Below are 24,847 nucleotides of genomic sequence, written 5' to 3'. Positions count from 1 at the left end.
CCGCGCCTGGCTCTCCTTGGGCCCACGGGGATGGCTTTCTCCTTAAGTCTGTGCGTGTGGCCGAAGGAGAACAGTCTCCAGGTTTTCGGGATTGGCCTTCTGTGGATGTATGCTTGTAGAGTCCCTGCCTTCAGCTCCCTAGGCGGCCTCCACCCTGTCCGACAGGTTAACTCGTTATCTGAATTAACTCGTCACACCTGGCGGCAGCTGCCTGCGGCCTAAGCCCCTCACGTCTGCTGTGGGCATCTCTACTGACAGATGCCCAGCTCACCCTGCATCCCACCTCCCCAGTGTGTGTGGAGGGTCCTTTCTGAAGCCCCATCTCTGACGGTTTTAGGGGCAGCCAGTTCTCCCGGAGATCTCACCTCCGACCCTACTGTTCAGTTCTCTCGTCTCTAGGAACAGAGTCCTGATAGAGCCTCTCCTGCCCTGGACGGGAGCAGGAATGTTTGGATGGGCTCCTGAGCTGTGGGTGGCCTGGTAGCAGGGCACTGGGCCAGACCTGGGGGTGGGACCTTGCCTTTGCCTGCCTTCATTCACGGCCGTTTCTGCTGCCAGCTGCAGGCACCTGTGTTTGCTTTTCTCATCCAGCTCCCTCCTTTTGCTGGGGGAGATGTTTGTCTTTCTGACCAGGATGGGCTAGAACTCACATTGGCATCGCCTAGGCCTAGGGCAGTTGAAGGATGGTCACCTAGAAGGAGAGCCCATCACAGCGTCCCTTCTAGCTGTACCTTCTTTGGTTGTAGGCCTCTCTAGCCCTGGTGGCCCAGAGGGCTAGCCTGTTCACAGGCTGGTGCATGAAGAAAGAACATGCCGGGGTTGGCCGAAGCGGGTGGCAGCTCGTGACTTCCTGGACGCATTGGCCAACCTGGGAGGGTCATACCTGGGAAAAGACCCTAATGGACCATCTAGCATTTTCTCAGCTGGCCCTTGGCAGTCTGTGAGTCAGGGGGTCTGCACTGGTCACAGCTGTGATGGGCGCTGTCACCCAAAGCTGAGCGTGGCCGAGTTAGATTTCAACACAGTCCCTGCTTGGTGAAGCCACCCACTGGGTCCCTGAGATGGGTGGGGCTCGTACGGACGCCATGTATATCCCACTGCTGCACGGAACACGGATCGTGGTGGTTCAGGCCTGCCTCTCCTCTGGCTGGTTTACCTGAGGCCCTCAGGGTGACACAGGGGGATTGTTGAAGAAGTTCCGAGGTCCTAGGTCAGCTTCAACACCCGCTGTGACGTTTGTTTACTCGGGTATTTGTTGAGCTTCATCTCCTTTCGGGAAGCTTGGATAAACCAGTGGACAAATGACCCAAACCAGTTCTCTCCGCTCTGCTCCGCTCGTGGAGAATTGGAGAGGAAAGGGGCGATGTGATGAATGAATGTACGATCAGAGACTGCTGACTGACAAGCGCACAGCTTGCCTCTTGCACGTAAGGATGTCATCCTTCAAGTCCCTGAGGGAGGCATTCGGGGCCAGCTTTTTCGAGGGGTCAGAATTCTGACTTGTTTCTGTGCGCTTTGACCAGACTGTTCAACCTCTCTAGCGCCTGCTCTCCTGTCTGCCAAAGGGGGGCAGGGACAACACTAGCTTAAGGTGACTGCAAGTTTGATAACTAATTCACAGGAGCCTTTAGCACAGGGCAATAGTAACAGCTGTTGCCTGTCACCTGAAGGCCACAAACACATCTTTCCATCTACCCTAAGAATTGGACTATGTTGGACACATTATTCAATCTCTCTCTCTCTCTGCTTTTCTTGGTTTTCGAGATGGGGTTTCTCTGTGTAGCCTTGGCCAACCATGGACTCACTTTGTAGACCAGGCTGGCCTTGCACTCAGAGATCTGCCTGCCTCTGCCTCCTGAGTGTTGGGCTTAAGGGCATGAGCCACCATTTTCGGTGCGTGCATTCTCTTATCTCTCTGATTTATGGCTCCTACGGGGAGTATACTTGCCCATTTTCCCTTCAGTCTTGGCTCCCTCTCGCTCCTGTGTGCTTGGTCTCCATTGCTAGTCTCGGCTCTGACCCTGTGCCCATCTTCTGCCTGTCTGACTAGGCGGGCTTTCCTGGGTGGACTGTCCCTGGGCTCCTCTGTGGGATACACTAAGGCTTGGCTTCTCTGAAATAAGGGTAATATGAAATCCTCAGAAGCCTCCCTGTGGCCCAGCACAATTCTGTCTGCCAGGCAGCTACTCAGGCCTGCCATGTCTTGCCCCCTCAGCTAGCCTAGACTCTGCCTGGGTAGTCCCGGCATTGGCAGTGGGTCTGGGGCTGCACAGCAATCAGAGAAGCCCAGAGTTCCTTGTCCTATCCCTGAGTGACGCGTAATCTTTTTTCTGTCCGGCAGACACTACCCCAAGCAGTCCTTCACCATGGTGGCCGACACTCCGGAAAACCTCCGCCTCAAGCAACAGAGCGAGCTGCAGAGTCAGGTGAGGGGCTGGGCCCTCTTGGCTGGTGGAAGGGGCGGGCCTGTGTAACCGGATTGGGCAAGGGCACCTGTGGTCTCTGTAGGGCTTGCGGTGCTGAAATCCTAAGCCTGCCTGTCTCCCCGCCCCCATCTGGCCTCAGTTACTTCACACTTCCTGACTTGTGCGGAGGTCAGGGAGAGCATAGATACTGCCTTCCTACCTGCAGTTGGCTGGAGGGAGGGCTTGTGGACATCTGTTTGGCTCTGCTGGGGCTCCTAGAGCCTGCTGCCTTCTCCAGGAAGCTATTCCTTGCCTGCCACTCCATTCACACCTGACCCGGGGCTTAGAGCCAACCTCCAACAAACAAACAAACAAAACCTCTCGTCTGTGTTACACAGCCTGTCCTCTGTGACCATCTCTTGAAACCTTTCACATCTCTCAGAGGGAGGGCAACATGTGTGGGTCTATCCTTGGCTTTCCTGAGTGGGACAGGCTCCCACAGTAGGGAAGGAAACATCGCCTGCCCTGGTTTAGAGACGACACTATCCTTGAGGGACAGGGAGCTTCACCGAGCTGGGTGGTCAGGAGCCCTGAGGCCCTGCCTGGAAGCAACTGGGTCTGCCTCTGTGAGGATTAAAGGATTAAAGGAGAGAGTACAGTAGGGGAATTTACCCAGCTGGCATGGTGCCCAGGGAGGTGCCACCTGGGCTACAAGGGCTCGCTCCTCATCCCCCATTGGTGAGGGGTGAGGTATGCCTTGCAGGACTGTTTCAGGTGTTGGTTTGTTTGTTTTTTGGTTGTTGTTTTGAGATGATAATGTCATGTAGCCCTTCTTAAAAAAAAATGGCCTCGGGGGCTGGCAAGACAGCTCAGAACCCACGTCATGACAACATTTGTAACTCCAGCTCTCGGGAATCCGAAGCCTCTGGCCACCACAGGCGTCTGCGCTCACGTGCGCATAACCATATGGAAACACACACACACACACACATACAATTGGACATGAAAAAAAAAATCCTGGGAGGAGAAAAAGAAGGGCATCGAACTCCTCCTCCTTCTCCTCCTCCTGTCTCCATCTCCCAAGGCTGCACCGCGCCTGGCTGCTTTAAGGTTTTCTATCAGCTACCGTTTCCCCCTCCTTAAAAAGCACAGTAGTCCCCAGAGCTGCTGAGCCCTTACGAAACCTGAAAGCCCCGCAGCTGCTTCTCCTTTCGATGCAACTCCAAGGGTAGGTGGGAGATCAGTCACTTCCCTTCCTGTCCCTGCTTGGTAAATGCTGTCTCAGAGTTCCAGGCCACGCACGCCGAGCGAGGTTGCAGGATCTGGGCTCCCGTCTTTTCACTCACTCAAAACGTGCCGTGGCGTCTTGGGGACTTGCGGCCCGACAGTGTGTTCTGCGCTACAGGCATCTGCTTGCCCCTGAGTAGTTCCGGGGGAAGCGGTAGAGTGTAGGCACCAAATGATGGGTGGAATGGTCCAACAGGCAGGGAGAGAGAGGGTCAGAGGGCCAGATGTCTGGGCCAGGGAGAGAACTTCTCTCTGTCTGTCCATCTGCCTGCCTGCCTGCCTGTCTTTGTCTCTCTGTGTCTCTTTCTATTTCTATATATATCCACCTCGCCTCTCTTTGTCTCTATCCTCTTTTTTTCTACATCCTACTCTAGAGAAATTCAATCCCCTTGCCCTTGTGAGCCCCACAAGAGCTCACCCTCAGCTTTTTTTTTTTTTTTTTCCTCTGGAATCTGACCCCTGTGGGGTGGGGCCGCTATCAGGAGGCAGCCAGCCCTGCCCTTCACCTACTCATACCTGTGTACATGAGCGCGAGGGCTGGGTTTGCTGTTGGGAGGGCCGTCTGCTCTCCGCACACAGATCTGGACATTCCTAGACTGCGGGTCTGCTGTGGGCTCCAGTAGGCAGGGTAGGAACAGCCATCATTGTCTTAGGCTCTTACTAACGGACAGGCCCTGCGTGTGTCACTTTGCACAACCTTGTTGTCAGAAAGGGAAGAGCCCTCTTTGAGGGGCTACCTCTTTGGTTGTCGGGTTGTTTTGAGCGATGGTCTCACTGTATCCTTGGCTTGTCTGGAATCCCCTGGCTTAGCCAGCATCCTGGGTGCTGGGGTTTTAGTGATGAGCCACCGCTCCTAGCCGAAGAAGGGACTGTTCCTATCCTGTAGGTGGGGTTACTGAGGTTTGGAGAGGCCACACTGAGGAAAGCCCACCAGCATTACTGTCTAGCCACGTGCCCCTCTCTTTATCTGTCTTGTCTGCCTGCTGGGCAATCGGTCGAAGTCCTAGTCCCTCAGCACCACTGGCCCAGCTCAAGAGGCGGGCAGATTTTGAGCTTAGCTGGCCGGGCCTCAGGGCACACAGCTGGAACTGTTTGTTCCACCGGGCTGACTGCCCCATCCCACCAGCCTGGAGAAGGTTAACCCAGGCTAGCCCCAAACCCCTGTTAATCCTTTAAACTCAGCCTCTTGTGGGTTGGCATTACTGGTTCTGTGCTACCATGTCCAGACCAGGGGTGCCCCGGAGGCCTGCTTTGCTGGCTGCTGAGTGCGAGCCAGGTGGAGCCAACGGAGCTGGTGCCACACTGGAGGGTCTGTGTGACCTGTGTCCACAGGGTGGGGGGGGTGGGAGAATTGACCTTCTGTGCTGGAGACACTGCTCTCTCTCTGTTGGGGACCTGGAGGACAGGACGATGTGGAAAGGAAAGAGGCCAGCCTGTGTCTCTCCCACATCTGTGCAGTCAGCCATTTTTGTTGTTGTTTCTCTTTTTCTTTTTTCTTTTCCCTCCTTAGTTTCTTGGCCCTCCTGCCCCCACCCCCTGGGTAAGTAGTGAAGTGGGGACAGAGACCCGTTTGCCTAGACCAAGCTTGGAAGGACGGGCCTGACTGGCTGGCTGGAAGGAAAATGGGAGCCTTCCCTGCCGCACCCCAGCAGGGTATCGTGGGCTCCTTCCGGGGCCGACTTCCTCCCGGGTTGGCTTCATGTGTGGCTTCTTTTTCCTTTGGGGAGCGTCTGGGCCATTTCAGCTTTTTTTTTTTTCCCCTACTGCTATATTGGTCCCCAAAGTGGCACTTTGGGTGTTTGAGGCGTCTGTAACTTCCGTAACCACAGATCTTCCCAGAAAGGACACTCTGAGTGGTGCCGTCAAAGTTGGCAGTTGCCCCCGGGTCACCTCTTCTGGCTTGCACCCCCACCAAAAGAAGACAGAAGCTTTGAGGCGGGGCTGAAGTAGAGGATGTCTGTGAGCTAGTCCAGGCCCTCTCTTCCAAGTCACCTTCTTAGAGTGTTTCAGGAAATGCCCGAGGGGAGGGGCGTGTGCAGTGGCAGGGTTCTCACTCCTGTCTTGGATCCCGTGACCAGCACTCGGTAGCACACCCTGAAGAGTGTCACCTAAGTGTGGTAGCACCTATCTGTAGTCCCCAACAAGAAGGACTGTGGAGATAGCTCCATTGGTAAAGTTTTGTACCCTCAAGTTCTCAGCACCCAGTAAAAAGCCTTGTAATCCCTCAGTGGGTGGCAGAGGCCAGAGGTTGTGTGTGTGGCAGGGGATGTCCTGTCTTGTTGTTGAGCTCTAGGCCTATGAGAAGCCCTGTCTCAAAGGAAGTGGGCAGTGTTCCTGAGGAAGACGTCTGAACTTGCGAGAGTGCGCACATACGAGAGAGAGAGAGAGAGAGAGAGAGAGAGAGAGAGAGAATGAAAGAATTAATGCACAATGAAAATGAACGATACATGTACACAAATCTTTAAAATGCTCTGACATTTCTGAGTTCAAAATCCAGCCTGGGTTGCATGGTGAGTTTAAGACAAGCCTGTGCTATATATGAAGACCTGTCTCATTCTTTGTTTTTAAGACAAGCCTGTGCTATATATGAAGACCTGTCTCATTCTTTGTTTTTTTTTTTTGTTTTGTTTTGAGACAGGGTTTCTCTGGCTGTCCTGGAACTCACTCTGTAGATCAGGCTGGCCTCAAGTGCTGGGATTCGAAGCATGTGCAACCACCACCATGCAGCAGCTTCTCTCTCTCTCTCTCTCTCTCTCTCTCTCTCTCTCTCTCTCTCTGCTTTTTCAAGACAGGGTTTCTTTGCATAGTTCTGTGCTGTCCTGGAACTTGCTCTGTAGACCAGGCTGGGCTCAGACTCATAGAGATCCGCCTGCTTCTGCCTCCCAACTACTAGGATTAAAGGCACCACCCCCTCCCTCATCCTTTTCCCTCATCCTCCCTCCCCCTCTCATTCGTACTAGAACCAGCAGCCTGAGGTTGAATCTCAGATTACCACCTCCAACCAAGTGACCTGGGCCTAGTTAATTAGCCACCCTGCCACACGGCCTCCACGGCCTCCACGTATGAAGTAGGGAATCACCTCCCAGGGCTGGCTGTGGGGCTGTTAGCATGTGTGAGGTTTTGACACTCTTAGCATGGTGCCAGGGCTTGACACGTGTTTCCTTTTACCAAAGGGAGAGGAAATGGATGCGATGACTTTGACTTCTACCCCCAGCTCTGATCTTCCATTAGCTCTTCTCATCGGCCGGTCTTGATGTAAAAGCCAGTTGCTTTTTTGTTGTTGTTGTTGTTAGAAGGGAATGGGTTACATAGTGTGGGTCCAACACACACACACAAGAAAAAACGACCCACAGGAAGCAGGAATGGTTGGTAGACGGTTTCTATTCTTTGGGATGATGTGTCGCGTTCAGTTCATTCCTTATTTATCTGGCCAACACTGGTGCCCTCAGCTGGGGTAAACGAGAGGGTAATTAAACCCACCCGGGAAAGGTAGATCTTCGTGGATACTGGCTGTCTGGGCATCGTGCCCTGGGATGCTGTGAGAATTTCCAGAGAGGGAGGCCTTGGCAGCAGCCAGCAGGGATGGAGTCATCTGGCCAAAGTTCAGGCTCTTATTGTCGCCAAACTGACAAGTGGGTTGAGTGACCTGCCAGGCCCTGCCCCCAACGGCTACCTTGTCATAGCTGCCAAGCCATCCAGACAAATGCAAGCTCTTTTTTTTTTTTTTTGCGTGGGTGAAGGGAGTCTGATTGAGAGCCTCCAGCCTACCCCTTTTTATTGATAAAAAAAAAAAACCCTCAAGGAATGTTCCCTCCCCTCTATCCTACAGCTAAGGCCAAGAGCTGCTTAGATAGGGTCATAGGCTCCAGAAAAAGTAGGCTAGCCAGCCAGCTCTCCTTCCCTACACCCCAACCTCAAGAGGGGAACGGCTTGCCTTGGGACCTATGGCTACACCGGGTGGCACTCAGACTTCCCTGCAGCCTCCTGCCCCACCTTCTCCGCCTCCTGTGTTAGGGGTAAAATGGATTACCCTTCCCCAGTGAGGAAGAAAGGCGGTTCCTAAGCCTGGGAACCGGTTGATGTCATTGCTGTGTTGCCATGGCAATTGGGGGCCTGACCCTTGCAAAGCCAGGAAACTGGAGGGAGTGGGCCTTGGCATTGGTTCAGCGAAGTCGCCCTCACGCGGCGTGCTCTGGCGTCGGCACTGACGCCACTGCTCCCTTTCCGTTTAACGGAGGCCCAGGGTTACACAGCAGGTTAGAAGTTGGACCCCTCGGCCTAAGCCTCCTGGTTCTGGACCCATACTTACATACTCCTATCTTTTGACCTGAAAGAAAGAAAGAAAGAAAGAAAGGGAATCTGATCCCTCCTCAACTGGGCTGGCCCCGAATTTGGGAGCCTCCTGCTTGTGTGTTAATGTGTGCCTGCATGTAGCCCTGTAGTCTCACGTAGCCCAGGCTGGCTACCAATTCATTGTATGTAGTCTCCGTTTTTTCAGGTGTCTCCTTTCTGAAGGTCCTGGCAGTCATGTGCTGTTTCAGGCCTTCCTAGGAGAGTGGGTGAAAGGCCACCCACCCACTGGACCTGGGCCTGAATTTTCTTCCTGTAGCTTCAGGCGGTTCCCAGGAGAGAAGAATCCCATGGCAGCCCAGATCCAGATCCCTATCTCTGACCCGTGGTGTGAACCAACTTCAAACTCCTAGGTGTTTTTGGTCTCACTGTGTTGATATACCCTATTCTAGCCAACTGAATGCTGGATTACAGGCCTGGGCTACCAAACCGGTTTAGGCTTTTTCTTTTTATCTGCATCAAAGTAGGAAGGGTCCACTCAGATTTTAATCCTGACTGTGGAGGGCCTGCTAGTGCTCATAAACTGTGAGTCCTCAGTGCCGAAGCTCAACGTGTGACCAATGACTCCAGGCCTGGGAGCTAGGCTTCACATTCTGGAAACTCCCAACATCCTGGTTCCTATGTCCTGGGCTGACCTGTTTCAGGATAGTGCAGCCACTGCAGAGGAAATGCAGGCAGCTGGTGAGGCCTGCAACAGCTGCTTACTAACGTGGACAGTGGGCCTCCAAAGCCAAGAAACAGTTCTCTGCCCTGCAAGGGTTTCCCAGCCTCCCTTCTCCAAAATCCCTAGGGAAGGATGAGCTGTTCCTCAGAGTTCAGTTTCCGTTAGCGTCCAGGAAGTCCTTTCTGTAGAGTATCCTGGGGGCCTCTTAGTTTTTCAGAGTTCTTAGAAGGGAGGGCAGCAGCGGTGTGTCGGGGTTCACCCCAGAGCTAGGACCCCAGCTCTGGGTTTCTGCCTGTCCAGCGCTCCCTCCCCTGTAGTTCCTCTCAGAGGCTAGCTTGGCAGGCTCCAGGAAGCTGTTCTGGCTTGTCAAAGGCTCATTGATGGACTCAATGCTCTCCTGGGCAGCGGCTTTGTCCTTTGGCACAGCCCTCGCTTAGCTGGTTGCTTAAAAACACCCCCATGCTTTTGGTGGGTTCCGCCAACACATCCTGGCTGGGATGCAGGCTGCTGAATCCTCAGATTTGGCAAGGACTTTCTGATAGCCGTAGGCAGGAGGAGTGTAGGGTTAGGAGTCAGGCATTCTGACGCCTCAGGACATTTGCTGTTAAACCATGTGACTTCAGGGAGGAGAAGGGACCTTTTAAATTAAAAAAAAATTTTTTTTTTCTTTTTAAAGTTTTTGTTTTTTGTTCCTAGTTTTTTAAGACAGAGTTTCTCTGTGTAGCTGTCCCCAGCTGTCCTGGAACTCACTCTGTAGATGAGGCTGGCCTTGAATGCGTAGAGAGCTGTCTCCCTCTCCTCCTGGGTGCTGAGATTAAAGGCGTATACCACTAACCCCAAGAAAAAAGAAAAAAAAAAGGGCCTGACGTGGGTGGCACATGCCTGTAATCCCAATGTTGGGAGGCAGAGGCAGGCGGATCTCTGTGAGTTCGAAACCAGCTTGGTCTGCAAAGTGAGTCCAGGACAGCCAGGGCTACACAGAGAAACCCCCCTAAAGCTGGAGTTACAGATGGTTGTGAGTTGCCACATGTGAGTTGCTAGAAGTTGGACCTGGGTTACATAGCAGACAGGCTGGTGTCTTTTCTTGAATGTATAATTTATTGCTCACAGGCCAACCTTTAGGGAAAATGGAGTGACTCCCAGCCAATGACTCTTAACCACCTAGCTCTAAGTTACTGTAATGGATGTCTCGAGACAGAGTCGGCCCACAAACAGTGGGTGGAGGTGGCACGAGCAGGTTGCCAGTCCAGTGCACAGCAGGCCCCCACGGCCGTGTCTACCGCTGGGGAAAGGACAGTGTTGGGGGCCAGCTGCTCATGGCCTCAGTTGTGCTTAGCCAGGTCAGCCAGGATGCCTGATACTCAAGTCACCAAGGTCAGAGCCAGGCAACAGCAAGGGAGTCTGGTAGAAAATTCCTTCACCAGAAGGGTCCCTTGTCTTTAGGGTACATGACTCATGTGCATTGAGGTGCATTGGAGTCTGCTGAGCTGCCTGGCACAAGGGCTTATTTCCTCTTTGTAGACACTTTTTGGTTACTGCTTCTGGTGGGTACAGGCCCTGGCTTTGCTGGTCACACCCAGGTGCTCACGTTTAATTTTAATTTTTTTAAGACAGGGCCTCTCTTATGTAGCTCTGCCTGTCCTGGAACTCACTCTGTAGACTAGGATGGCCTTGAACTCACAGAGAATCTGCCTGCCCCTGACTCCAGGATTAAAGTCATGTGTTGTCATGCCCAGCTGATGCTTTCTTCTGATGTTAGTGTGTCCTGATGTCAGGACTTTGAGCAGAAGTTTTTCCATCTCTTTTTGTTGTTGTTGTTTGTTTTATTTTGTGTTCTAACTGTTCATTGGATCTCCTCTGGAAGAACAGATTGAACTCTTAACCACTGAGCCATCTCTCCTGCCCCAAGATGTTGCCGCTTTATGGACATTCAATGTGTCGCCTCCCTTCTGAACCTTCTAGAAATGTGTTCATGGGGTTATTATCGCTTTGACACGTTCTGGCTTGGTCTTCTGGCCGGGGTCCTCGGCGTTAGACACACCTATCCTCATATTCCACCTGACCCCAGGTTCTCCTCTCCCCTCTTGGCCTCCAGGTGCGCTACAAGGAAGAATTTGAGAAGAACAAGGGCAAAGGCTTCAGCGTGGTGGCAGACACACCCGAGCTGCAGAGGATCAGGAAGACCCAGGACCAGATCAGCAATGTGAGCTCCTACCCCTGCTACCCAAGCTACCCTCCGCCCTCCTTTCTCAGCTGTTCCCTGGCAGCCTCAGGAAGGCCTGTGTGGCAGTGGCCTGATCAGACAGAAGGGAGAAGCTGAGGTACCCAAATGCCCCAAGTGCCTTTTCTATGTTCTCCCTCTTTGCTAGGCACTCTGCCCAAATGGCATTTCCTCCTTAAAGAGACTTGAGAGAGAGAGAGAGAGAGAGAGAGAGAGAGAGAGAATATGAGCATGGTGGATGTCAGAGTGCACATTAGATACCTGTTTTAACACCAGGGTTAAAGGTGGAGATGGGGGTTGAGTCTCCTGTTTGCCTCTGGGTGCTAACACTGTAGTCATTTCCGCCCTCCCTAGTCAGCCTCCCACCTCAGCTTGCTCTTCCTTCCTGTGTGAAAACCCAGCTGGCTCTGACTGCCGTCCCTGCACTCCCTCAGGCCCAGTCTGGGGCTGGTCATCGGTGTCTGGGTGTCTGTCCATTAGACATAGGTGTGGAGAGTGGGTGGTGTAGTCTCTGTTGGGTTCTTTCGAGCAGCTGGGGCTAGAGAGCAGGCCTCAGCTTCCTCCTTTGTGTAGCCATAGACCGGCAGCTTGTGTGGCTCTGGGCTTGCAGGAGCCTGATTTGGAGTATGTGGGCGTAGGAGTGACGTCACAGAACCAGAGCGCAAGCCTGAAGCCATGAAGTTTTAGAACATGCCCAGTCAGTGGCAACCAGACTTCTTCATGTAGATGAAGGATGAGGCAGGCCAGCGTCCTCACGTCTGCAACAGGAAAGGGGCCACTAGTTTGTCTGTGTCCCTCTGGGCTGAGGGACTGGGGTAAATAAGATCCAGATTCAGATGGCCCACCTAGCCATCTGTCCAGGTTCCGCATCCCTCTCTGTTTTGCCGGTGACAACTCTGGTAGGTAGGAGTGAGTTACAGCAGAGGGTCAGGTAGTAAACACAGAAGCATTCCTGCCCAGGGTGATAGCTTTCAAATCCTTCCCTCTGTCTAGAGGAGGTGTTTCCTTTGTTTAGTGTCATTCTAGTACTTGGGAGGTCGAGGCAGAGGTCATCAATTCAGAGCCACTCTGGAGGTTGAGGCAAGATCAAGCAAGATGTTGAAGCCACCCTCGGCTGTGTGAAACAGAAGGAAACAGGGTTTCTCTGTGTAGCCTTGGCTGTCCTGGACTCACTTTGCAGACAGTTTGGTGTTGAGCTCACAGTGATCTGCCTGCCTCTGCTTCCCTGAGTGCTGGCATTAAAGGGATTAAAGGTGGTGTGTGCCACCTCGCCTGGCTCAAAGAGAGCTTGAAGGAGAGCTGAAGGTGGAGTTTAGTGGTAGAGCATTCACCCAGCATGCACCGGGCCCAGAGTGCCTTCCTTAGCACCACAAACAGGAAAGCACTGTTGTGAATAAGTACTTTTGACTTGGAGAGCTCATTCAGATATTTTCTGTTTGACTTTCATAAAAAACAGTGGAGACATCTAACCAAGTGGGTTTTGCAACCCAGTAGTTGAGCTGAAGTTGGAAATGAACGGCCTGATAAAACGGATGGCTTGCTTCTCCTGGACTGGAGGGCTTTCCTCAGAAGGCTTCTAACCCTTCTCGGCCCCCAGGAAAGCCTGTAACAGTTGCCCGCTTCCAGCCTGGGCCTGACTCACACCCTGGAGTTTCCTTTCTGGCTCGGACCACACAGAGGGTAAAAGGGTGTGTCTGGGAGCTCCCTAGATAGAAGTGGGGAAGTAGCATGGCCTTGGGTGATTGGGAAACTGTGGAATGGCTCACAAAGCTGGCTTTATGTGGCTTAGTGTCTCTAGAGGCCTCCAGTCAACAAGGCCAACCTTTAGGACATTCCTTTATTGATTTACCCTGTGGGTTTGGAGGAAAGAAGCAGGCCCTGGACATCTCTGCCTCGCTTTCTGGAAGGTTTCCAGAATGTTCTGGCACCCAGTCTATTTCACCCGCCTTCCTGCACCCTGTTGTTGGACATTGGACGCATTAATGCCTGAGGAGTTCTGGTAACAAAAACTGACTGTGGGCAAGATATCCACACTTAACAGATAAAATCTTATCAGCCACCTCAGGGCTGCAATTAGCTGATTGTTCTGGTTCTGAGCTAGGGGAAGTGCCTTGAATCTTTGGGCTTCCAGAGCAGACCGAGCCTGAACTAAGGGCTGTGAGGTGTGACTGAAAAGCTGGAAGTCTTTCTCTTGGTGTTAGGGAGTGTGATCAAAGTCTGTCTCTGCCAGAGACCCCTGTGCTGGGCTATCAGAGTCCCCCCATCCCCAGCCGCCACAGTCAGCTGACCTATAGCTCGGTGGTAGAGTGCCTAGATGCACAAGGATGCCTGGATTCACTTTCCCCCATCTCCGCACAAAGGGGTCCCCGCAGAATGCAGGCTCTTCGCTCCTCCCGGCATTCCAGATTGGCACCCCTGATAGGGGCCGGAGATTGAGAATCTAGAAGCACATCCCCTGGCCGACTGTGATGCTGAGTGGGAGTGATCGCTTAACCTTGAAAGGTCTCTCCACCTCTAAGTCTCAGGACAACAGAGCTGGCTATGGCCCCAAATCCTGGGAGAACTTTATAGCACAGGCAGAGCTGTGGCTAAGTCGTGCCAGCCTCCGGCACCCTGAGAAAGGTGCTGTCCAGAGCCACACTGTATTTTGGTTCCAAAATAGCATCCCTGTGTGTGGCTCTTCCTTTCCCAGATTAGCACCTAATGAGTAGCCGTGGCTTCTGAAGGTCAGGCTTGCCTTATAGAGATGAGTATGGCTTCCCTAGAGGAATCACTGCAGACAAGGGCTTCTGCCAGCCACAGCAGTTGAAAACCAAGCGCCCATTCTCCCCGGGGTGGTGATGTTTGCTTGGGGATGTGAAATCTATCCTCAGTCCTGTGTAAGGCAAGAGGGCGAGAGTGACACAAACCCCCTTCCGGGCATGCTGGCTGGAATGAGGGCTCCTGTCTTCCATTCCACCGCTGCTGGGGGCAGAGCTCTCTGTGAGTAGAGAAAGGGGCGTGAAGGGCCCTGGGTGCAGCTCAGTGACAGAATGTGGATTTAGCATGTGCAAGTTCAAGATGCTCATCACTAAGAGAAGGGGTCAGGGGAGGGAAGGAATTCCATATCTGTTATAATTCTCTTTTTACTGGAGGCATGCCCTGGCCCTGTGCTAGGGGATGAGAGCCCTTAAGTTCGCTGCTCCAGAGCACTGAGGACTTTCACGGCTGAGAGAGCGCCTTTGCTGGAGCCCTTTGTGGGAGCCTTCCTTTTACTTGTTTACATGTCTGTACCTGCAGCCTCAGTTGTGTGTCTTTGGCCTTACCTGGATGAGGCCCCAGGCGTCATCTTCAGCACCGCTTAAAGAAAGGGAAAAAGGAAAGAAAGTTCGATTCCTGTGGCCAGCAAAGGAGTTTGCTGAGTATTAGATCCGTGACTCTCTCAGCCTGTCACACGGTTGTGTGTAGCTCGTCCAGGCAGGAGAGGGGCCGAGGTGGATCCGATCCATGCTGGCTCCACACTGGCTAACTCCAAAGCACAGTAAAACCAGAAACTCCAAGGACACCCTTGCTCCAGGCAAGAATGCTTTGCTCTTCGGTCAGCTCCACGTTTTCGATGCAGTAAGTTAGCTCTAAGTCTTCAGTGTCCGGGCCTGATCAATAAATAGTAAGTAGTTGCTGAGTGTTGTGAGACAAATCTGTCCTATGGTATTCTGTAGGCTGAGGCAGGAAGGTTGCTGATAGGTCAAGGTCAGCTGGGAGACATAGGGAGACCCTGTCTCACAGAAAAAAAAAAAAAAAAAGAGAGAGAGAGAGAGAAAGAAAGAATAAAGAAAGGTAAATAGTTGTAAATTTCCATTTCCTTCCCAGAGTTAAACGGGCAGGAGGCAGGTTCCTTAAGACAATCCTTTAGTTTTCTCAATTAAAAAAAAAAAAAAAAAAAGATTTGTTTTGCTTTTACTTAGGTGTGTTTTTATGCCACACGTGCGGGGGTGCTCTCTGAGGCAAGGGTATGGAGTCGCCTGGAACTGGAGCCATGGAGGGTGTGAAGCTGCCTTATTCGAATAGGTGCTAAGGACCAAACCTGCATCTTTTGGGGGAGCAACAGATGTTCTTAACCACTGAGCTTCTGCGGTCCGAATTGTCACAGATTTGCTTTTTATAGGATGCACTTTTATCCATAGCTCCTTTTTTTTTTTTTTTTTTTCCTTTCAAGATCTGTTTTTACATGTATGAGCGTTTGCTTGCATTAATATCTGTGGTGTGTGCCTGCTACTCAGAGAGGCCAGAGTGGGCCGTGGGATTCCCTGAAACTGGAGTTATGGGCAACTATGGGTTGCCTGTGGACAGTGGGAACCAAACCCAGGTCCTCTGCATGAGCTGCGAGCTCTCCGAGCTGCTGAGCCATCTCACTGTGCAGCTGAGTTTGGCCTTGAGAGTTCCTGCTTGAGTGCTGGGGTCACATGCCCAATTTATGGGAGTTCTAACCATACCGTAAGTCCCTCACCAGGCTGCCGGGGCGGGGGCGCACGCCTTTAATCCCAGCGCCCGGAATGCAGAGGTGGGCGGATCTCTGAGTTGGAGATCAGCCTGGTCTACAGAGCGAACTCCAGGGCAGCCAGAGCTACGAAGAAAATCCCTGTCTAAAAAGCAAAACGAACAAACAGCAAAAACCCCATGAGGCTCTAGTAGGAAGCCATGTTGCCTGGTGGAGAAGTAAGGCTCTCGTTTTAGTAGCAATTCTGTTATAACCTACTTAACCTAGCCCCTCTTCAACCTTGGTTTCCCCATTTGTAAAATGGGGACAATAACAGCATATTACTCTTGGGCTAGATGAGAAAAGAGAAAGAGCAGGACTTTAACCCATCTCCCCACCAAAAAAGGCTGTCTGTGAGTGACCTGATTATTCCATTTAAAGCTTGATGTTACTGACTGAGCCATGACGAAGCATCATGTGGGGAGGAACATGTGGCCAGTCAGGCCTTTTTCCCACCACAGTCAGGAAGCAGGTACCTCAGGAAGCGCGACATAAGCCACCCAGCCTCAAGGGGACCCTACCTAGTCACAGCAAAGGCCTACCCCATAAGGGTCCTTTGGCCCCAATCACTGAACCCAAATGCATGGAGACCTCATGGTACAGTAGAGGCCCGGCTTCCTTCCATGGAGGCCCACGACCCTGCCTGTATTGGGGCTCTTTAAAGATCAGAGCTTTGGGGAATGGAGGCGCATCTCAGCAGATGAGAACCTAGGAGCCGTTCCGGCATCCACCTGGTGGTTCATAACCACCTGCAAATCCACTTCCGGGGAACCAGCACCCTCTTCTGACCTCGGAGGGCACCAGGCAGGAAAGTGAAACACGCCTGCACATAAAATATAAAGGGCTGGGGGGGACTGATCAGAACAGATCGTGATCAGCAGGATCGCCTGAAGGATGTTGCTTTCTTTGCCCGTGTGCCCGAGGAACCCCTAGGTGGGCCGGGAGCCATCATGGGTTCCCTATTTTTGCCGGGACGGAAGAGGAAGGCAGTGGCCAGCCTGAGCAGGGCCTCTCTCTCCAGCCGTGGCACCCCATGCTTCCCCTTCTGGCTTGCATTTCTGTGTCCTCCCCAGGGCCAGAGTGGTCCTGTGATCAGCCCCCATTTTAAGCCTCTCCCCACCACCCCCCAAGGTACCCTCTATGTTTGCACAGAAGATGAGCGGGCGCTCTCAGGAAAAGGCCTCTCTGTCCTGCTGGGACTCTGTCAGCTGTTCTAGTGAAAGTCCTGCCGCCGAGACCCCCAAGCCCCACTTCCTCTTCTGAAATGGGAGGGAAAGTGTGTGACCGACTTGGATTATCACTAAGTTAGTGTGCGTGTTGTGGAGGTCAGAGGACAATTTGCAAGCCAGCCTTCTCCTGCCGTGTTTGTCCGGGGAGTCAAATTCAAGCCGTCCGACAAGCGCCTTTACTTGCTGAGCCTTCTTGCCAGCATCCTGCTTTTTATAGTTTAGGGTGACTGTTGTCAGGGTTGGGGGTGATAATGTGGGGGTGGTGGGGGTCTTGCTGTGGTGCCCTGCCCTTGAAGGTCTGTGGCATCCTCCTGTTTCTTCCTCCAGGTCGTAGGGTTATGAGCATAATCAAGGTGGATGAAGCTAACGTGGAAACACACACACGCCTGCCTTCAGGAACGGTGGGCATCCTTAGGACCTCAAGGGGATAGGCGGTACCGTAGCCTCGCTTACAGATGAGGAAACTGAGGCTTTAGCAAACAGTGCCAATTGCCTGTCTTCCAAGGGTGGGACCAAGTTGCCCCTGAGCCTACAGGACAGGCTCTTTGTCTCCCGAGAGCCATTGACTGTGGCCCTGCATGCATTTCCAAAGCTGCTTTCACTGCATCAATAATGCAGAGCCCCGCTCGGGGAAGGGCTCTCCTTCAGGGACACCTGGCTCTGCAGGCCACCAGCTGCCACTGGGGCTAGGTGCAGAGCTGTTCCATCCTCTTCCTCTCTTGGCTGTTGGCTCTTGGGGTCAGGCCCCGCCTCTTCGAGGAAAGTAGACTGGAGCCTGGTGAGGTGGCTCACTGCCTCACCAAGGGCTTCACCAAGCCTGGTGACCTGAGTTAGTCCCCCAGGTCCCCTGCGGTGGAAGGAGAGAGCAGCGGACTCTCGCAAGTTACCTTCTGACCTCTGCGCATGCTCTGTGGAAGTAAATAAATGTAATCTTTAAAATTTTTTTTGTTGTTTTTTAATATGAGAAGGTTGTAAACAAAAAACAAAAAATTGGGAGAGCAGGTGTCTTGAGTCCTGAAAGGTGGTGTTCTCTGCTGCGCCTCATTAGCCTCGGAGCAGGGTCCCTAAGGAACTGGAGCTGCCGAGGTCTCCCTTTGCCCTGTGTTTGTGCATCCCTCACACCTAGGTGCCCTTCCAGGGGGCGCAAGGGGTCCACCCCTGTGGAGTTTTAGTCCAGCCTGAGCTGGCTGCCTTGTCCCAGACTGTTTCACCATTTGAGTGTGTGTCCCTTCTTGGTCATGAAACAGCAGAGGGAGAGGTCTTAGCCTCTACCAACAGAATGAGCAGCCCTCTGCCTCCAGACACTCTCCCACGATCCACTGCCATGCCTGCCACTCCCCTGCCTGCTGACAGCCTGGACTATAGTAATAACCACTATTTAGCCAGTGGTAGTGACCCAGGTGTTCCTGGGTGGCCTCAGCCCCACGCCTCTTGCAGCCCGTGCACAGAGGATGCTGAGGGCAGCGGAGTGCTCATGGGAGCGGATGGCCGAAGCTCTTGCCGGGCTCTGGGGGCTCTGGGACTCCTGAGCTCCAGGTCTTGGTTTCTTCCTTTTCTGTTCTAAGAAACCGAGCAGGCTTTGCCCAGCTCCCTTACTCATCCCTTCCACTGCCATTCTCCAGTCTTAGGAAAAGGCGGGCCAGAGAAATTCCCGGTAAACAAGCCGGAAGCAGCCTCCTCGGCAGGCAGGTGCAGAAGCCTCCTGAGGATGGGGCAGCCTGCTTTCCCAGGGTTGGGAATCAGCTGTTCAGCTTAGCTCATTCCTCCTACCCGAACCCTCCGCCTTCTCCTTTCCCCTTGGTTGGTCTCCCTGCCCCTCCCCACCCCCCTCCCCTGTTCCTCTGTGGGAGAGCAGGGAGTAGGCTCTTGGGGGCCAGTGAAGATGTGACCCATGACTGTGTAGGAAGGATACTTAGATTCTCTGTCCCTGTTTCCGGGCCTTGTATTTTGTCCATCCCCTTTTTGTGTGTGTACGTTTTACAGTATACATTCTGTATTTATACAGCAATATTTCTGTGCCGTTATCCTGAAGTAGTATGTGCTTTGTGAGGACTGTGCTAAAGTCGGTCTTTTGGTAGTCCTGGAGGCTGGCTCAGTCCCTGTGTCGCAGGCTGATCATAGGAGCAGCCTCTGATACTAAGGGCCTGGCCCACAGGAAGGGCCAGTAACTTGGGGCCGCTGTGGTGGTCGATACTGACCATAGCGGGAACTAGAAAGGTTCAGCCCCTGCCACAAGTTCATCCAAGGGAGAGCTCTCCCTTCTCCCTTCCTCTCTCTATCTCTCGCTCTTGTGCATGCTCGCTCTTTCAATCTAAAGATGATGGGGTCTCATACATGCCAAGCCAGCACAGAGCTTGGTACGTAGCCAAGGATGATCTTGATTTTTTATTTTTATTTATGTATTTATTTTTAGATAGGGTCTCACTCCGCAGCCCTGGTGGGCCTGGAACTGGCTATGTAGACCAGGCTGGCCTAAAACGCAGATCCACCTGTCTCTGCCTCCCGAGGGCTGACGGTAAAAGAATAGACCATGCCTGATACTGCACAGAGTGGACTTCGAGCACACTGTGCTGGACCAAGCACCCTGGCGACTAAACTGGATAGCCAGCCAGTCCTTGCATGGCCTTCTTACAGCTGGTATCTCATTGCCCTCTGCAGTAACACATAGCCCTAGGGAGGCCTGATTAAGCCAGGAAGCAGGTGAATATGAGTTCAAGGGCAGCCTGGTTTACACAGTGAGACCTTGTCTCAAAAAAAAGAAGTTTAGCTGAGGCTTGTCATGGTTAAGTTACTTAGAGAGCTGGGTCTTTTTTGTAGTTCTCAAAAGTGTATGTCTGTCTGTCTCTCTCTCAGTGTGTCTCTCTCGTGTGTGTATGTATGGGTCTCTATGTTGCTCAGAATGGCCTTGCTCCATTCTCCTGCCTCAGTAGCTAGGACAATAGGCACTCGCCACCGTGCCCAGCTTGTGTGGCAATGGGAGGGGACTGGTTGATTTGCAGCTGAGCCCTTCACTCCTCCCTTTCTGCGCTGCAGATCAAATACCATGAGGAGTTTGAGAAGAGCCGCATGGGGCCCAGCGGAGGTGACGGCGTGGAACCAGAGCGCCGGGAGCCCCAGGACAGCAGCAGCTACCGGAGGCCCCCGGAGCAGCAACAGCCTCAGCCTCACCACATCCCGACCAGCGCCCCAGGTGAGCGGGCGCCTGCCGGGGAGTGGGGAAGGGGAGGAAGGGTCCCTGAGGACAGGAGGGTTAGGCAGGGAGAAAGTGGCTGCATCCGTGCGTGGAGGAGCCCTCCCCTGGATCTCACCCCCGTCCCCGCTAAGGAGGTGAGCGCAGAGGATCTAAAAAAGCTCTCCCCCCCGAGTGAGGAGCGCACAGCCCTGGCATGAAGCCCAAGACGCTAATGGATATACGCGCCCAGCCATAAGCCTTTGGGGGGAGGGTGCTGAGCAAGGCTGGGGGTGGGGTTTGGAAAGCCATGCCTTTGGGAGTCCTAGGGGTTGGGGGAACAAGCTTGGCCAGACAGTTTCTGAGCTCCTCCGTCTCTCCCCTCTTCCAGTTTACCAGCAACCCCAGCAGCAGGTGACTCCATCCTACGGTGGCTACAAGGAGCCTGCAGCTCCTGTCTCCATACAGCGCAGCGCGCCAGGTGGCAGCGGGGTGAGTAACTGTCTGTGAGAGGGGTCACAGCTGTATGCACCCCTGTACACACACACACACACACACACACACACACACACACACGGTAAAGGCTGAGCATGTAGCTCAGTGCTAGAGTACTTGGGTATTATGCCCAGGATCTGGGGGTTCCGTCTGCAGCATCATGTCCCTTTCCCTGGGAAAAGGGTTGGGTGCTAACTTTTGTGTCCCCGTGTGGGCAGGAAGCAGCCTTGTGCTGCTGTCTCGAGCCAGGCCTGCGGGAGGACTCACCAGTTTTGCTGGACGGTCCTGCGTGTGAGTGTGCTGGCCTGGATGTTCCAGGCTACATTCCACCGGGTGCCCTGGGCCGAGCTCCACTCTGGGTGCTTAGGGATTCAGAGCAGCTCGTGTCAGAGTGGGAGCGAAGGAAAGCAGCCCAGGATAAGTGGCCTCCGTCTCGGGAGGAGGCAACAGGAGGCCGTCTGAAGGCTAGGGTAGCGAGGGGCGTGCGGTGTGAGGACAGCGGGGTCAGGAACACAGAGTGGCCAAGTCAGACTACAACATTTATGGACAGTTGGGGCTGGAGAGATGGCTCAGCGGTTAAGAGCACTAGCTGATCTTCCTAAATGGACCTGGGTTCAAATCCCAGAACCCACATGGCAGTTCACAACTGTCTCTAATTCCAGCTCCAGGGGATCTGAGACCCTCACACAGACATACATGGAGGCAGAATACCAATGTAAATTAAAAAGCAAACAAAAAACCCCACACATTTATGGACAGTCTTTATTAGAGTAGAGGGCTGAATGGTACAGGGGGGACAGAAGACAAAGGCCATGTGACCACACATCCTTGAAAGGTTCAGTGTCCTGTGGGAGGGCCAGGTTCTTTAGGGTCTTGGAGGTCAGGGAGGGGGAAGGTCTTTGTGACCAGTGATCTACACAGACTTTTTTCTTTATGAAGATCACCCTAGAAATTGGGAGGGTTAGGCAGGAGAATCACTGTGAGTTCAAGGCCAGCCTGGCCACGAAGCTACACCTTGTCTTAAACATTAAAAAAAAAAAAAGAAGAAGAAGAAGAAGAAAGGTTAACCTTGGTGCTCATGGGGGGGGGGGCGGCGAGGGACAGAAGACATGTTTTACAAAAATGTGTACTGGTGTTTTGCCTGTGTGTGTATGTCTGTGTGAGGGTGTCAGGCCCCTTAGGAACTGGAGTCTGTGAGCCACCACGTGGGTGCTGGGAATTGGACCCAGGTCCTCTGGAAGACCTGCTTGGTGCTCTTAACTGCCGTGCCATCTCTCCAAGTCCCTGGATATCACGTTTTAAAGCCACTGTTTTCGTGTCGAGCCTGTGGGACTTTACTGCTGCTGTGTGGAGGAGACAGGTCCAAGAAGACTCTGGTCGCAGAAGCCTCCCTCCCCCCCCTCCCGGGCCCCATCTCCTGTTCCCCCGAGCTCCCTGAGAGGCAGAGAGAAACGCAGGGCCTGGGAGTCATTTGGTGGAGCCCTCACCTGGCTCGGGAGGTCTGGGCAGGGGCGAGCCCGCCTCCGGTACCCAGGCTGACGGCTGGCTGTGCCCCGCAGAGACGGTACCGTGCGGTGTACGACTACTGCGCCGCCGACGAGGACGAGGTCTCCTTCCAGGACGGGGACACCATCGTCAACGTCCAGCAGATCGACGACGGCTGGATGTACGGGACGGTGGAGCGCACCGGCGACACGGGGATGCTGCCGGCCAACTACGTGGAGGCGATCTGAGCCCCCCCCCGGGCCGCCCCACCCTCTGTCTTCAATGCATTCCATGGCATCACATCTGTCCTGGGGTCTGACCCGTCCACCCTTCAGTGTCTCTGTCTTTTAAGATCTTCGACCGCTTCTTTACCCCCCCCCCCCGCCCCGCCTCCGGCTTCTTTTGCCAATCCGAGCCCTGTTCCGCCACTGTTAATGGACCCCTTCCTCTGGCAGGGTTTTTCCCTTGGACCAATCAACTGATTGATTTTTCTCTCTGGAAGGGCACTGGCTGGGCACCCTGGGGAGGGCAGGATTGTTCTGAGGAGGAGAGGCTCACAGGGCTGGGCTGAGAGGAGAGACCCAGGAAGGAGAGAAGTCAGGCGGGGCGCAGTGGTGCACACCTTTGATCCCAGCGCTTGGGAGGCAGAAGCGGGCCGATCTCTGAGTTCGAGGCCAGCCTGGTCTACAGAGTGAGTTTCAGGACAGCCAGAACTACGTCGGGAGACCCTGTCTCTGGGGAGGGGAGGGGGTTGGTCAGCTCTCAGCCTCACTTCCTGCCTTAGGCCCTTCAGCATGCCTGGCCCAGCTCCCCAGACACTCTTCATCCCAGAGCTGGGTTGAGCCCCATACTCCCCATACCTCCAGGTGGGGCTTCACACATTCCCAGGGGGGTGGGTATTGAGGCCTCAGTTATCTAAGGACCAGTGTGACGGGCTGAATCCCTGCCCCTGTGTGGAACCCCTCACACATTGAGTGTGCCGACCTGCTCTTACCTTTGTCCTGGAGGCAGCAGCAGGAAGGAGGGAAATGGGTATTCCATCCAGACCTGTTTGCCTCCCGCCTCCCCCCGGCCTGCAGGGACTCTCTTTATCTCCCTAGTTGGGCGCCTGCTGCGAAGGGTAGAGCAAGGGATGCCTTTGGGACTTGAGTTAACTGAGGTGTTTCTTCCTGCTCCCCTGGGAAGAGGTCTCCTTTGGCCTTCCCTGCCCAGAACAAGGCTTAATGAGCTTGGAGCTCTGCAGAGCCAGAGGATGAAAACAGTGCTCCAGAGGATGAAAACAGTGCTCAGGAGCCCCGCTGTCGTTTTACTCACTCACTTTGGAGGAGGGGGAAGTCTGAGTTAGATACGTGCTTTCCTGGTTTTTTGTGTTTGTCTGAGGCTACAGAGTATGGTACCAGGAGGACCAAATCACCCACACTGGCACCTCCCTCGAGGCTCTCCTGTCCCTGGAGAGAGTCCAGGGCTCCAAAGCCGGCAGCACCGTCCCTGGGCTGGAGCTACACTCAGGTTCCTTCTTTGCCCTGGGGTCTAGGACAGTCCCCGGCACGGCTTCATTCATCTCTGGGTTTTCCTGCCAGCCCTCCTGGCTTCCCTGACTCTCATCTCCATCTGAGTCTGACGAAGGCATCGGTCGGGTCAGCAACGTGGTTATCACGAGGGCTTGCTAGAGTAACCATCTTCCTGCCTGGTCAATCTCTTTACCTCTGACCCCAGCCTGGGTAAAGGCGAGAAGGGGTGTCCTCATTGGGCAGTATGGGGAGAAACTTGCCGAAGCATCTCAGGAGCCCCCAGGGAGGCGCCAGTCCATTCCATTTCCTCTTGATCTCAAAGCACAATGTGGTCCTGGGGGCCAGAGGTCAGGGACACTTGCTCTTGGAGGGCCTGTGTTCGGGAGGTGCCACGAGCCTCCTGGTTCCACTCAGCCAAACCTCCCTTCCCAACATCTCAAGCCAGCTGCTCTTCTACTGCCCTAGAAATGGGGGAAACTTTCACACACCCGCAGAGGGGAGAGGGACTATCAAAGGTGCTGAGGGCCCCAGGGCTGCTGGAGTCCATAAACATTCCCAGAAGCATCTACCCTTAGAAGGGCACAGAAGCCCCAAGCCCTTGGGCTTTTCCTCAGTGAAGGTCTTTCAGTCAATCAAAACCCAGGAGAGAAGGCACCTTGGCTAGACTGTGAACTTCACTTTTGTGGACCAATCCTGTAATGCAAGGAGCCCCATGGTGAGGGACATGCATTCTCCCCACACTGCTTCCTGTTTTCCCTCCTCGTGTCCCTCCAGGGAACATTTTATTTCCTAATAGCTGGACACAAGACAAAAAGTTCCACCCCACAAAGCCTGTATTTAAAAAGAAACAGAAGTGTCCCTGTGAAGTTTGCCTCTGTCCAACATTTCATCTGTGTGTGAGTAAGAGCGTGTGTGTGTGTGTGTGTGTGTGTGTGTGTGTGTGTGTCCGCCCACTCATCTTTTATATGGGGTTGTCGTCTTTCTTTGGTCTGTTGGGTCCTCTCCCTCCCGGTCTTGTGCTGGGGATCAGTTCTTTCTGGCCTGTTATGATTCTCAACATTGACTTGAACCACAAAGTGAATCTTTATCCTGGTGACTCAAATAAAAGTATAATTTTTACCTGCAGATTAGGCTTCCTCCTTGGCTCTGAAGTAATTTCTGTGTGTGTGTGTGTGTGTGTGTGTGTGTGTGTGTGTGTGTGTGTGTGTCCTGTCTGCCGGGGAGCATTGACCCGTCACCCGCAGTGAGCCCGGTTACCCCACAAAGTGAGGGACTGGTCTCAAAACTCTTCGTCGTGCCCTGACACCCGTGTCCTCCTTGACACAACCCAGCCCTCCCGTGGCATCCAGCAGTGACAGCTCTGCCCAGCCCGGCCTGCTGTGGCACACAGGGCTGGCAGTCCCTGAGCTCTGAGGCGCCTCACATTGTCGCTGTCCTCAGTCGGGCACCGTGCTTAGGAATGGTCAGGAGTCCTCAATGGAGTGCCTGGTCCCTGGCCAGGGGCCCGGTGCCCCA

The 24,847-nt window shown here is 53.7% G+C and overlaps 1 protein-coding gene across 2 annotated transcripts in view; it reads left to right on the top strand.

Moving 5' to 3' along the window:
- Nucleotides 1-24,457, top strand: part of Lasp1 (LIM and SH3 protein 1) — a 38,865-nt gene extending 14,408 nt beyond the window's left edge. For both annotated transcript variants that reach the window (XM_060386820.1, XM_021646852.2), the window contains exons 3-7: nucleotides 2,342-2,426; nucleotides 10,802-10,909; nucleotides 19,706-19,862; nucleotides 20,233-20,333; nucleotides 21,896-24,457. In XM_060386820.1, coding sequence (XP_060242803.1) covers nucleotides 2,342-2,426; nucleotides 10,802-10,909; nucleotides 19,706-19,862; nucleotides 20,233-20,333; nucleotides 21,896-22,069 — 625 coding nt within the window. In that variant the 3' untranslated portion in view covers nucleotides 22,070-24,457. The remainder of the gene's footprint in view (nucleotides 1-2,341; nucleotides 2,427-10,801; nucleotides 10,910-19,705; nucleotides 19,863-20,232; nucleotides 20,334-21,895) is intronic.
- The last annotated feature ends 390 nt before the right edge of the window (nucleotides 24,458-24,847 follow it).

The sequence above is a fragment of the Meriones unguiculatus genome, chromosome 7 (assembly GCF_030254825.1).
Source record: "Meriones unguiculatus strain TT.TT164.6M chromosome 7, Bangor_MerUng_6.1, whole genome shotgun sequence".
Classification (NCBI taxonomy): domain Eukaryota; kingdom Metazoa; phylum Chordata; class Mammalia; order Rodentia; family Muridae; genus Meriones; species Meriones unguiculatus.
Note: the sequence above shows the minus strand (reverse complement) of the source record. Positions and strands in the feature narration are given on the sequence as shown.